The following is a 13,421-nucleotide window of genomic DNA, read 5'->3' on the forward strand; positions in this document are numbered from 1 at the left end:
AATCAACACTGTACCTCAATGGAAGATACACAGGAAAATGACCAGGAACTAAAGAATGAGCTTCAACCCCAGGGTCCACGTGTTGCTGTCACACAACCTGAAAACACCATGCCACAAACACTGCAACTTCCAGCCAACATATAAAACTCCAAAACAATACTGGTGCAAGGAGCTAGTGACCATCAACTTAGCAGAGCTTGCCTCAGTGAGGCATGGAGACACACGGAAGAATACAGTGTCATGAGAAAAGCCAAACTGCAAAGCGAGCCCACTGAGGCATCACTCCCCCATGAGGCTCCCACTAGCGTCTGCCCCAACACTGCCTCTTGGCACATGTTGGCACTGGCATGTTAGCACTGCCAGAATGGCACTGTCAGATTGGCACTGTGTCAACATGGCAGTGCCAAGCTGTGCCAGGACAGTGCCAGTGGACAATGCCCGAGCATCTCCTTCTCCCCTGGGGACTATATTCACCTTTGCACCCCTCGATGGATCCCCACAAAAGGTTCATGTCTGGGCAAACCTCGTCGATGTGATGTCACATTGCTGAGGTTTCAAAATGAGATGAGGGGGGAAGAGGGGCTGATAATTAAATAAAAATTTAATCAGACATATTAAAATGAGGTTCTTGCCCTTTTTGGGTGTGTATCTAGCCAGTCTTTTTGGTGGCGACTTCATGACAACAGGGAGTAGTTGATGCCAAAACATTGAATTTACTCAAGAGACAGCTGGATATAGCACTTGGGGTGAACGGGATCAAAGGTTATGAGGAGAAAGCAGGATTAGGATATTGAATTGGACAATTAGCGATGATTGTGATGAATAGCAGATCAGGCTCGAAAGGGCTGAGTGGCCTCCTTTAGCCCCTATCTTCTATATTAACCATACAAGACTTAGAACCTCTTGTGAGACCTATTGAATAAGCAGACAACATAAATCACTTGGAGCATTAAATAGCCGTGGAGTTGCTGTGATCAATGGGGATGAGTTTCCCACTGATGCTACAGGTGGAGGCGTAGGAAACCCCGCCAGCTGAAGAATTCTGCCCATGGAGTCATAAAATTGTACATCCTAAGACACTTATCTATCACCCCACTATTCCATCATTACAGGAAAGTAATAGGATTATTGTTTATCGACAAGGACTACCCCTTACGCAAATGGCTGGTGACACTTCTCCACAACCTAATCATGGCTGAATAACTAAGTGTAAGTTTATTTATTCATCTTACAAGTAGGCTTACATTAACACTGCAATGAAGTTACTGTGAAAATCCCCTAGTTGCCACCCTCTGGCACCCGTTTGGGTACACTGAAGGAGAATTTAGCATAGCCAATACACCTGACCAATGTGTCTTTTGGACTGTGGGAGGAAACCGGAGCACCCGAAGGAAACCCATGCTGACACGGGGAGAAGGTGCAAACTCCACTCAGATAGTGACCGAAGCTGGGAATTGAACTTGGGTCCCTGGCGCTGTGAAGCAGCAATGCGTGCTACTGTGCCATCCTCAAGTATAATTAAACAAAAATTGAATTTCTTGCTCTGAGTTACAAAGCCAATGCACAGAGTGGACAGGGCAACTCTAAATCCATCTCGTTGCTTGCTTTCAAAATCAATTCAAATTGAATACAATTCATCATCCCCACAAAAAAGACATACCAGATCCAAACAGATAAAAAAATTGCACCTGATCTCACACTTGATCCTACACTTGGGCAGGAATTTTACTGGCCCGCCCACTATGGGAATCAGAACTGGTGAGAGGCGGAGCATGGGAAAGTCCATTAACTTCAGGTGAGATTTCACAGTTTCAAGAATAGCGAGGTTGCAAAATCCTGCCTTGATCTTAGCCAAAAGACAAAGAATCATATAATCACAGCCACGGGTCAGCTCAGAATGTCATTATTGTGCTAATGAAGCAAAAATTCAGATGGCCGGACAGGTTTGAGGGTTACACACCATTGCCATATAATTGTTGTGTGCTGCATACTGTACAGCACAGCAATTTAGAAGATTTTGTTTTTGGAGGCAGCAAGAAGAATTGAATGAAGGCAGAAGGGAGATGGGCTTGGGGGAGAGCAGAAAAATTAGGATAAACACAATACATTGCAGCCAGAGATCAGAAATCAACTAGTCAAACAGCACCACTGGATGATCTATTCATTCCTTTCTGTACCAAGTTTCATTGAAATCCTTTGCATTCACAGCCATTGTTAGGTCCTGAAAGTTGCATTAGAAATATTTAAACCATTCAGCCAATTTCTATATAAATGTTAAGCAATGCAGACCCAAAAATAAAAGATGCTTAAAGTACCATATATGATAAGATGGATGAATTTATTGCCAAACATAATAATTTTGTTGAATGTATTTGTCACCAATTATCAACTCTCAGTGCCAGTATTAAAAAATGGTTTACCAGCTTGACTACTCCCTGAGTTGGTTCAGCAGAACTGGTAGGTTGTTGCTGCTTACACTGAGACCTTTCAAATATTTGTACTTGATGACTTCAGGGTGCTCAAACCTATGAGGTCCTGCCTGAAAACTATAGTCCTTTGACTGCTCTGAGGGCAGTTTGGCACAACTCACTCTATGGAGCTATGGCAGATATTCATTGAGGAGAAGGCTAGGGTGCCAATATGCAGTGAGGTGGCAAGAGCCACTCCTGTTGCTTGACTGCTTCTGAGGTTGAAGCTTGTCAATCCTGCTGACCTACTTGGGAGCACACTGTAGGCAAGTGATGCCTCGAAAGCCCTGACAATCTCTGTACATTTAAGCCAAGAATTTCCATGGCAGCTTCTTAAACTTCCACTGAAGCTCCCCAGGCTGGTAACATTGATTCCTGTTGTGAGGATCTGTTGTCCTGGCCACAAACTCCAAAGTAGAGTATATAATGATGGTGTGTGAGATGACGACATGCAAGCTGGAACAGTACTCCTCTGTACTTTTTGATTTGATTTGATTTATTATTGTCACATGGATTGGCATACAGTGAAAAGTATTGTTTCTTGTGCACTATACAGGAGGTGGAAGAGAGTATGTCTGGGGTGCGTGGGGTCCTTAATTATACTGGCTGCTTTTCCAAGTCAGCAGGAAGTGTAGACAGTGTCAATGGGTGGGAGGCTGGTTGAGTGATGGATAGGGCTGCGTTCACGACCCTTTGTAGTTTCTTGTGGTCTTGGAAAGAGCAGGAGCCATACCACACATATTGCACATGGCTATATGTGCAGCCATACGTGGTAACTCTTTTAGTAATCTGTATAACTGATGGTGTGAAGTAATTTTCACTGTTGGGTTCCTGAAATCCATATCTCCATGCTCTTCAACAGGGCTGGGAGCAAACCTCGCCTCTGGCAAGCAGTGTCCTGGGACAGCCCTGCTCATTTGTACTCGCTGTAACCACATGCACACACCTTAGTAACTACAGTCTAACTGACCCGGGAGGTCAATCTCTGTGTATGGTGGTGCCGTGATGTGGGTATGCTGGCGTTGGACTGGTGTAAACACAGTAAAAAGTCTGACAACACCAGGTTTTAGTCCAACCTATTTATTTGATAATATACTCGCAAGCTTTTGGGTTAGCCCCTTCGTCAGGTGCATCCTTAGAAGGATTTTTCCCTCTGAGATGAGTTCTATGGAGGCTTATGCTGTCAAGGAGAACCTAGAGGAAAAAGAAAGTAGACAAAAATTAGACTGACACTGACAGGCTAAGCAACAGTAGAAATAGACTTAACAATAAGGGTTAGCTGAATGTGTGCTTTTTTGAGGTGTATGAAAAGATATATTTAATAGTCACACACCCTCTTCAGATAAGTACTTTGAAATCTGCAATACAGATAGCTATTGACAGACCTCTAATTCTGAAAGCATGCTGTTCCAGCATGGGAAGGGTTATGATACCAGGTGTTCTCCCTGCAGTCTTATGTTTCGTGCTTTGCATTCTGCCATCCTCTCCTGCAAAAAGAGAGGGCAGAAATTAGTAAGTGACTGCTGAAAGGAGACAGACCATGTGTGGAGTTTCAGCTAGTATACATGCTGAGAGAGAGAGAGAGAGAGAGAAGGTAATCAAGATGCTGAATGGAAAGCAAATGCTTGGAGTAAAGTGAAGAAGGGTTCATCAGAGAAGGGTGAAAGGTCATGCGACAGAAAAGAATGTAATGCAAGGGCCAGAATTTATTCAGTATGCTGGATGGAATGGGTGCACAACAAAGAGAGAGAGGTCAGTCATCATATTTCTTAAGAGAGATGGTCAAAGAAGGAATTGTAGTTACCCTTGCTGCTCTTGCCAGGCTGTTGAAGTATTTCCTGAGTTTTCATCCTTGTCCTGAGATAATGTTCAGAGAAATGACCTTCTCTGCCACCCCTCTTAAAGCCAGGTGAACATCAATTTATTTTTGGTATCATCTTGCCATCATAGCAAAGAGAATTTCCCGCCTTGTCCTCACTTCTTCCATTCCAGAACTAAAAATGATCAACAGGAGGGATTCACTGGCCCTGTTCACTGATGGCTGGAATGCCAACTGCCCACTGAATTGGGCGTCAGGACTAAAAATAGGATTCCCGCTGGGTGTGAAGGCATTTGGATTTCTTGTGGCAAGCCCCACTGGCCCCAATTGGCTTCCCATCTAGGCCTGAAATCTAGACCAGTCAGTGTGTCTTCTACATGCCTGCAATGCCCCTCACCAATCTGAAACTGGCTTCAGGTTAAAATCAACCCCAAACACTTAGCTTTCTTTAAATACCACTCTGCTATCAACCAGTTGGTTCCTGGTAATGATAACGTTAGATATCTCTTGCCTTCAAATGAGGTATAACTCAAGGAGCCCACCTGAGACTGGGCAGTCAACCTGAGGTAAAGCACAGTGATAAATACATGTTGTAACACATTCTGTTCATTTCATTGTTAGCAAAACGTAATATACAATTGAGATTCATGTTACTTGTACTCACAGTTTAAATAAAAAACTTGCTTATAATATTTAAATATTAGTTGGCTGGACAACTGGTTAGTGATGCAGAGCGATGTCAACAGCGCGAGTTCAATTCCTGTACCATCTGAAGTTATTCACGAAAGCCCACCTTCTCAACCTTGCCCCCTCACCTCAGATGCGACGGTCCTCAGGTTAAATCACCACCAGTCACCGCCTCTGGTCATCTCGGATTACCAGAAAGATAGGGAGTGGGATAGCTTGATCTTGGGTTTGGACATAGCTCGGCACAACATTGAGGGTCAAAGGGCCTGTATTGTGCTGTACTATTCTATGTTTCTATTACAGTGACTTTACCTTACTATTGTAGCACCACTAAATTGTATTTTTATTAAGCACTGTTTTTATGCTGAGACTATAAGCTATTAAAATAATAGAAATATAGGACATGATTATGTGCATTTGGTATGATTTAAAATGATGAAAAGCACATCTGTATCATATTATAGTTTAAGCAAATTACACAATTTAATAAGTAAGATATCGGCTGATTTACGATTAATGGTCTTGTCATTGGTTGAGCACATACTGAATTGCATTCATACTAATGGTATGAAGGAATTAATATATTTACTTTTCAAATGCTTCCTTCATTTCTATACACAGTGCAGCCATTTTATTGTAGCAAAAAGCACTTGCAGAAATATAATTTCCTTCCTCAATAATGTGTATTTCAATTCTTATAGTAGCAGTTTGATGTGTTACAATATAGACCAAGTCTATGGTTAGGCTCAACAAAGGCTTGTCAGAGCACTAACATGACTACATTAGTTCTGTTTACATGGCAAATGGACTTGGTACCCAAATCAACTGCATTCAGATTAACTCAATCTACTCTACTTTGATCCCCTAATCACAGGGGAATTCCTTGAAGCAGGAGAGTGAATATCTAAAGAAGCCTCTGCACATGGAATAGATTGTGATAATCACACATTATTTTCTGTTGTCCAAGATTTTAATTCAGTGGGGCAATTTTTATACGTTTTGCGATAACTTATTTTAGCCTTGACACTGCCAGCAAAGATTGTTTCAGTCACAATGAAACCAGTTGGCAGTAGTAAAGCTATAAAAATGTCGAAGTATATATTCACATCAAGAATATGCTGACAGACAACTGATTCTGTGTCCATTTTAACATCACCATAAAATCTTTCTCTCCTGCCAACCAGATGGAATAAAACCTTACCCAGCTATGTTAATAAAGGGCACACCATCTGATGATCTTAAACAGCAAGCACATAAATTAGTCCCAGGATTGTGGTTCATGAGATATATAATTTCTTCATGAAGAGGAGGTTTTGAGAAATGTTGTTTTCCCTCTTCCCTTTTTAACTGAAATTTAGTTTTGGTTTTGTGCATTTGCTTTAGTTGGTTGGATGGTATCTGACATAGATCAGTGTCACAGATTCAAATTATGAAAGAAATAACACTTCAATTTCTCTGGAATGTTTTTCTGTCGGTAACAAATGCAGTCCCTGATTTTTGAGAGAATAATAAAACGTGTTTATTTTTGAGGTTTAACATTGCAGGTCATGATTACCAGAAGGGCAGAGTAGAGTAATTGCAGATTTATGTACCAGGTTCTAATTTCTTCCCCAGGCCAGAAGAGTTTTCCTTGCTGCCAAGTTTTCTTTTAAAGGCACCCTTTTTATCTTAGACACAGCTTTGAGCTGTATGTGCAAATTACCTTGGGATGCACAAAACAGATGGTTTAAAATTTGAAGTCCAGCCATCATTTTTTACTCTCTCTTTGTTATCAAGCCCTGGCTCATTTCCAGTATCATATTGTTGGTCAATGATTTGAGTAACTTATCAGTACAAAGAGACATAGATAGACTATGTGAGTTGCCAGCTATGGCTGGTGGGTTTCCGTGTAGAGAAGTGCAAGCTCATCCACTTTGGCTCTGAGAAAGACAAATCAGAATGTTTTCTTAATTGGAAAAGATTAGCTTCGTTGGAGAAGCCAGAAATCTTTGTACTTAAATCACTAAGAGCCAGTGCACACTGTTCCGTTTCATTGATTCCACCTATGTTTTAATTCTTGATGAATATGCCAAGAAATCACTTAGAATAGAGGACCAGGAGTAAACCTGGAGCTCTTCCATCATTCAATTAGATCATGGTGATCTGCACCTCTACTCTATTCTTGAGCCTTTGTTCTGTATCCCTTGGCACCTTACCCAACTAAGTATATCGATCTGTGTCCTGAAGATTTCAAACGACCAACGATCCCTCCATTAAAACAAAATCATAAAGACTAATAGAATGTTGGCCTTCCTCTCAAGGGAGGTTTGGAATTAAAATGTGAGGAAATGATATTTTAGTTGTATAGGATCTTCATCAGACCCAATTTCAAGTACAGCATTCAGTATTGGTCACCAAATCTGAGGAAATACATATTGGCCTTTAAAGATATGATAAAAGGATTTAAGGCATTATGTTTGCATTAACATGGCTTGTACTGAGTTCAGACAGTTTAACAGTGATCTAATTGAGTTGTTTAAAATAACTGAGGGATTTGATAGGTAGATGCATAGAAATGACACTATGCATGGAAATGCATAGTTTAAAAATTAGAGCTAGCTTAATTAGGAGTGGTAACGGGAAACCCTTCTTTCACATAAAGCATTGCACAAATATGGAACTCATTCCCCCTAAATAGAGGGATCCTCAGACTGCTGAATTCTTCAAATCAGAGATCAATATGTTTAGTTGAGTAAGGTACCAAAGGATATGGAACAGAAGTTGGTGAATAGAGTTGAAGTGCAGATCAGTTGTGACCTAACTGAATAATGGCTGAGCTCCAGATGCTAGAAGATTTACTCCTGGTCCTCTATTCCAAGTAATTGGTCGGCATATTTATCAAGAATTAAAACATAGGCTGGAATCCATGAAACAGGACAATGTTTCTGTCACTTTCCAAACTTTAAATTCTGACCTGAGTACTTAGAATACATCTAAGCATAGATACAGTGCAGAAGGAAGCCTTTTGGTCCATTGAGTCTGTACCGACTAGAGCATCGTACACAGGCCTTATTCCCATAATCGCCCATACTTACCCCACTAATCCCTCTAGCCTGCACACCTTGGGACATGAAGGGCCAATTTACTATGGTCAATCAACCTAACCTGCACATCTTTGCATTGTGTGAGGAAACTGGAGCACCAGGAGAAAATCCATGCAGACATGGGGACAAAGTGCAACTCCGCACAGTCACCCAAGGCCGGAATTGAACTCAGGTCCCTGGCACGGTGAGACAGCAGTGCTAACCACTGTGCCACCTTGCTGCCCTGCTGATGGGGTATTAAATCCAAATGTGCACATCATTGGTATAGCATATGATAGACAACTTGGATCAGACCATTTGTGAGGCAAAATATATTCTCAATTATTCATCACCATCAAGAATATGAATTTTGCAATGATGAATCTGAGAGATTGGAGACTTTAACCTGTTTTTCCTGTAAATTATCTTGTTGTCAAATGGGAGATACAGCTTACTGTACCCAATGTTCACTCAATTGTGGGCAAAAGATATAATGGACACAAGCAGATTTTTTTGTACAGCTCCAGAGAAGGAAAGATGTCAATATCTGGTCACAAACTGATGACAAATGTGTTACGGTCTTCAAAGAAATGAAATTGTGAATCAGGTGTTTCCAAAATACCTAACTAATGACTAGAAGTAAGACTTCTCATAGGAAAACTCCATTTGTTTTGTATTAAAAACTTTTGCTTCTATCTTGAATGAACCACACTCCAGCCGTCACATTATAAAGTGCTAAAGGTATCCAAAGAAGATAAACAGAGCCCCAGATTTTTACCATAATGGAGAAGTTTTCAGTCATGGCAATAAGCCAAAATGCCCAAAAATTCTAACTCCTACCTCTGAATATGGTATGTTCTATTTCCAAGGGGCAGGATTAGACTTAGACCCATTTTTATGCATGTACAGTTCATGGAGGCAACTTGCTGTTTAATCATCAGCTGCTTCCTCTGAAGTGGAGTTTTGGTAGGCAAAGAATGTGAAACCTGAAGTGTGCAGATTATATCCGCTAAGAGGAGTCTGAACTTTGTGGATCTGTTTGGATAGCACTTTGAAGAGATAAGGTACCCCTTTGGATCTGGTCCCCAACACCTTTGGGATTGTTAAGTAAACATGATTATATGTGAAGTACACATAAACTCATCAGAACTGTCCAGCTGTCAAAGAACTGTCAAATAATTTTGCAAATATGGTAGTACAATGGTTAGCACTATTGCCTCACAGCACGAGGGACCTGGGTTCAATTCCCATCTTGGGTCACCATCTGTGCGCAGTTTGCATATTCTCCCTGTGTCTGCGTGGGTTTCTTCTTAGTGCTCCGGTTTCCTGTTGCAGTCCAAAGATGTGTGGGTTAGGTGGATTGATCATGATAAATTGCCCTTAGTGCCATGGGGATTAACAGGGTAAATGTGTGGGATTATGGGGATAGGGCCTGTGTGGGACTGTTGCCAGTGCAGGCTTGATTGGGTAAATGGCCTCCTTCTGACTATAGGGTTTCTATAATTTCTATACATTGACAAATAACTGTCAAGTTGTTAAAGAACCCATCTAACGGTCAAAGAACTGTGGAAATGAATTTCTGCTGAAATTGCATTGTAGCAGTGACCAATAGGAAATTCAGTTTTGTTATATTTTGGTGACACAGTGGTTAGCCTTGCTGCCTCACAGCGCCAGGGACCCAGGCTCGATTCCCGGCTTGGGTCAGTCTATGCAGAATCTGCACATTCTCCCTGTGTCTGCATGGGTTTCCTCTGGTTGCTACAGTTTCCTCCCACAGTCCAAAAAACGTGCTGGTTGGGTGCATTGGTCATGCTACATTCTCCCTTGGTGTATCCAAACAGGCACCAGGGTGTGACAGCTAAGGGATTTTCACAGTAACTTCATTGCAGCGTTAATGTAAGACTCCTTGTGACACAAATAAATAAACTTTATGGGATTGAAATCATATTCATCAGGTGATGTACAGTGTTACTTGCAATTTTCTGAAGAGGTATTTGGGGTAGTGAACTCCTGATTAGCACTTTAAAAAAAAGTATTGGAACTTATGCTCCCGATTCAAGGAATATCAAAACTGGGGAGGACAAGATCTCCAACTATCCGTGTTCTGTGATGCCATTAAGCACTCCCAGATCAGGATCAGGTACATCATAAAAACTGTGTAAATTAATTCAGTGTGGCTCTCCACACTCTCACAATGTAATCAGGCTGATTCCGGGGATGGCAGGATTGATGATGAGGAGAGATTGACTAGGTTAGGATTGTTTTCACTGGAATTCAGACGAATGAGGGTGGACCTCATAGAGACTTGTAAAATTCTAATAGGACTAGACAGAGTAAATGCAGAGAGGATATTCCTGATGGTGGGGGAATCCAGAACCAGGGGTCACAGTCTGAAGATTCAGGGTGGACCATTTAGGACGGAGTTGAGGAGACATTCCTTCACCCAAAGAGTGGTGGGTGGGAAGGCATTACCACAGGCTGTGGTTGATGCCAAAACACTGAATGCATTCAAGAGGTGGCTGGATATAGCACTTGGGGTGAATGGGATCAAAGGTTATGAGGAAAAAGCAAGATTAGGCTATTGAGTTGGATGATCAGCCATGATCATGATGAATGGCGGAGCAGGCTCAAAGAGCTAAATGGTCTCCTCCTGCTCCTATCTTCTAAGTTTCTATGATGTCTAAAAAATGCCTCCAATTGCTCTAGTGTAATGGTTTTAATTCCCACAACAACTAAGCTTGAGCCTGCACTGCAAGTTTAATGTCAAATTCTTAGCTATTGTCTCACAAACACACTTGCCCTCAAAAATATGGCTAAGATGATTGTACTGCTTTTGTTTGGGATCTTTACAGTCAGCAGATAGATTTACATCCATTAAAGCTGGCTGAAGGTTCACTGAAAGTCCAAATTAGTTTATAATTCACTGAATCACCCAGTCTCCAGGAGTATTACTGAATTTATTTGCTGATTACCTTTACTAGCAGTGGATCAGATCAAGTTAATTGCTTGTGAAATAAACAACTTAAAGAAATCTTGAAAAACAAGGAATTATTGATAGCTCCTTGAAGCTATTCAGTGAGTGCTATTACCATTGCATAGAATGCCACTCCAATGACTGCACAATGTTATTGTTCCTTTACAGCTGATTGAGGATATGAATGGCTCAGATGAGGGTGGATTATCAAGTTTACTAAGGGAAAGAATAATGGAAAAAAATCATCATTAACTAGCTTGCTGTCTAATTCTATGGACACAGTGAATTAGTGATTAAAACAAGCAGTCCAGTAGGATTCCGATGAACCATTGGGCACTTTGCATTTATAACAGAGGCTAACTTCCTACTGCTCATTTTTCACCCTTGCTGAAGTTGCATTTAATCCCCTAAAAGATTTGAACATCATCTCCCAATAACATGCAAAGCCACTTGCCCTTAATTGACAAGTTATTACCAAGACTGATAAACAAAACACTGCAGAACTGCAGACTGCTCCATTTTATGGGACATGAGTTTGACAGGGTTGATGCAGAGGAATATTACATGCTGCTCAGCCAAAGCAGAAATAATTGCTCTGGTCGTTATGTGTACTGACTTATGCATTCAGAAAGAATTCATTTATGATTTTGCTAAAATGTAGTGACCAGAGCAATTCTTTCTGCACAGAATGGCTATTAAAGGACATCTGACTAAGGAAGCAGGGTAGTAAAGAACACAAACGGGAACAAATTATCAACAAATAGTTTATGCGATTACTCTTTGGTGGTGCATGAAACGCAGTTGCTAAGGTGTTATACCACATAATTGAGGATAATGAAAATTGTCTTAAAGCCCATACAGTGAAGCAGAATTAGGTAACAAAAGCTAAACAGCATGGAATATATACAATTTTTAGCTTTTCCCACAGACTATGGTTCATATTCCACTAAGTCTGTTTCAAACCTCTAGATAATTCTTTTCAGTTATCAACCATTCCACTGGAACAAGCAACAAGAAACAGACTTTTATTATGTTGCTTTGGCTGTCAGGTTTTCCCAGTTGCCCAAAGCCCTAGTGGAAATTCTGAAACAAAATCCTGGCAATTTCAGCAGCTATAAACCTCTTTCTGCCTTCTCATTAATCACTTCTCTGCCAACTGGTATCTTACCTGCAGATGTAATTTGTCTTGCACATCTCAGCCAAAGACAAGCAATTTGGCTTTTCTTTATCCTGGTACGAGCAAATAGGCACAATCGTCTGGCGTCTCCGTTCTATACAAGCCATATCTCTGCAGGAGCAGAACAACATTCCATAGGTGTATTTTGCCGGAACGCGATCAAAGAATTGTCGCAGGGCTCTGTGGCATTTCCTCCGGTTGCAAATCTCTGATGCAGAAACATGGGCTGCGCAGAGCGAGATGTACATCGATCGGAATTTTTTGCAGTTATCATTGAGGTTGCAAGCTTTGGCAGCATCCAAACAATTGTTTCCCTTCGGACCTATAGGTTCTGCACCTAATACAAAAAATACAGATATGTTTAAGTGATTTCTTTACACTCATGCTCTTTTGCCAGTTAGTTATAAAGACAGTGACACCTGTCAATAGTTTGTAATGAAATTTTATATTTTCTTGTTCCAACATCATTCTGGACAAAGCAGCCCACTTGACTGGGAACCCATCCACTGCCTTAAGCATGCACAATGGCAGTAGTGCATACCATGTACAAGATGCACTGCAGGAATTCACTAATACTCTTTTACCTTCCAAACCCACGGTCTCTACCACCTAAAATGACAAGGGCAGCAGATGCATGGGAACACCATCACCTGCATCTTCCACTCCAAGCCACACACAGTCCTGACTTGGAAATATTGCCATTCCTTGCTCAGTTAAAATCCTAGAACTGTCCTCTCCCTCCCCCTGCTCCACCTCACCCCCCCCCAATAACACTGATATTTGTGATGTCAGCATTTGTGAGAGAAATACAGAAGCAAACACACAATGGTGAATGAAATTTGGACTGAGATCTCTGATGAAACATTAGAGCAATTTCAAAATCTCTTGTAAATCCTTTCAGTATTACAGCATTCCTCCCTTCCAATTGTTCCCATTTCATTGCCACTGACCTAATTGCATCTGTTCACTCAAGCGCAATGATTTACTTGCAAAGTACAGCTCTGAAGGAGAAGGTTAAATAGAGTCAGTTTAAGTTGGTCCAAATAATGGGATGTCTACATAGCAATTCACCATAGAAATGGAGAAAGCAATAATTTGGTTGGTCAGTTGTATTGCCATCAAATAATAAAACAAGTGTGTCAATACTGATCACTGCATAGGCATCAGAAGTATTTCACGCAATACTTAGATTATTCGCTTCTTAATGTATAGTGCACTTTAACAAAACTCTTTA

The 13,421-nt window shown here is 41.0% G+C and overlaps 1 protein-coding gene across 2 annotated transcripts in view; it reads right to left on the reverse strand.

The window, feature by feature from the left end:
* gfra1b (gdnf family receptor alpha 1b) overlaps positions 1-13,421 on the reverse strand; it is a 202,860-nt gene that overhangs the window by 29,797 nt on the left and 159,642 nt on the right. For both annotated transcript variants that reach the window (XM_080205298.1, XM_080205299.1), the window contains one exon: positions 12,179-12,524. In XM_080205298.1, the coding sequence (XP_080061424.1) occupies positions 12,179-12,524 (346 nt within the window). The remainder of the gene's footprint in view (positions 1-12,178; positions 12,525-13,421) is intronic.

This window comes from Carcharhinus amblyrhynchos, chromosome 17, assembly GCF_965287045.1.
Source record: "Carcharhinus amblyrhynchos chromosome 17, sCarAmb.v2.hapA, whole genome shotgun sequence".
Lineage (NCBI taxonomy): Eukaryota > Metazoa > Chordata > Chondrichthyes > Carcharhiniformes > Carcharhinidae > Carcharhinus > Carcharhinus amblyrhynchos.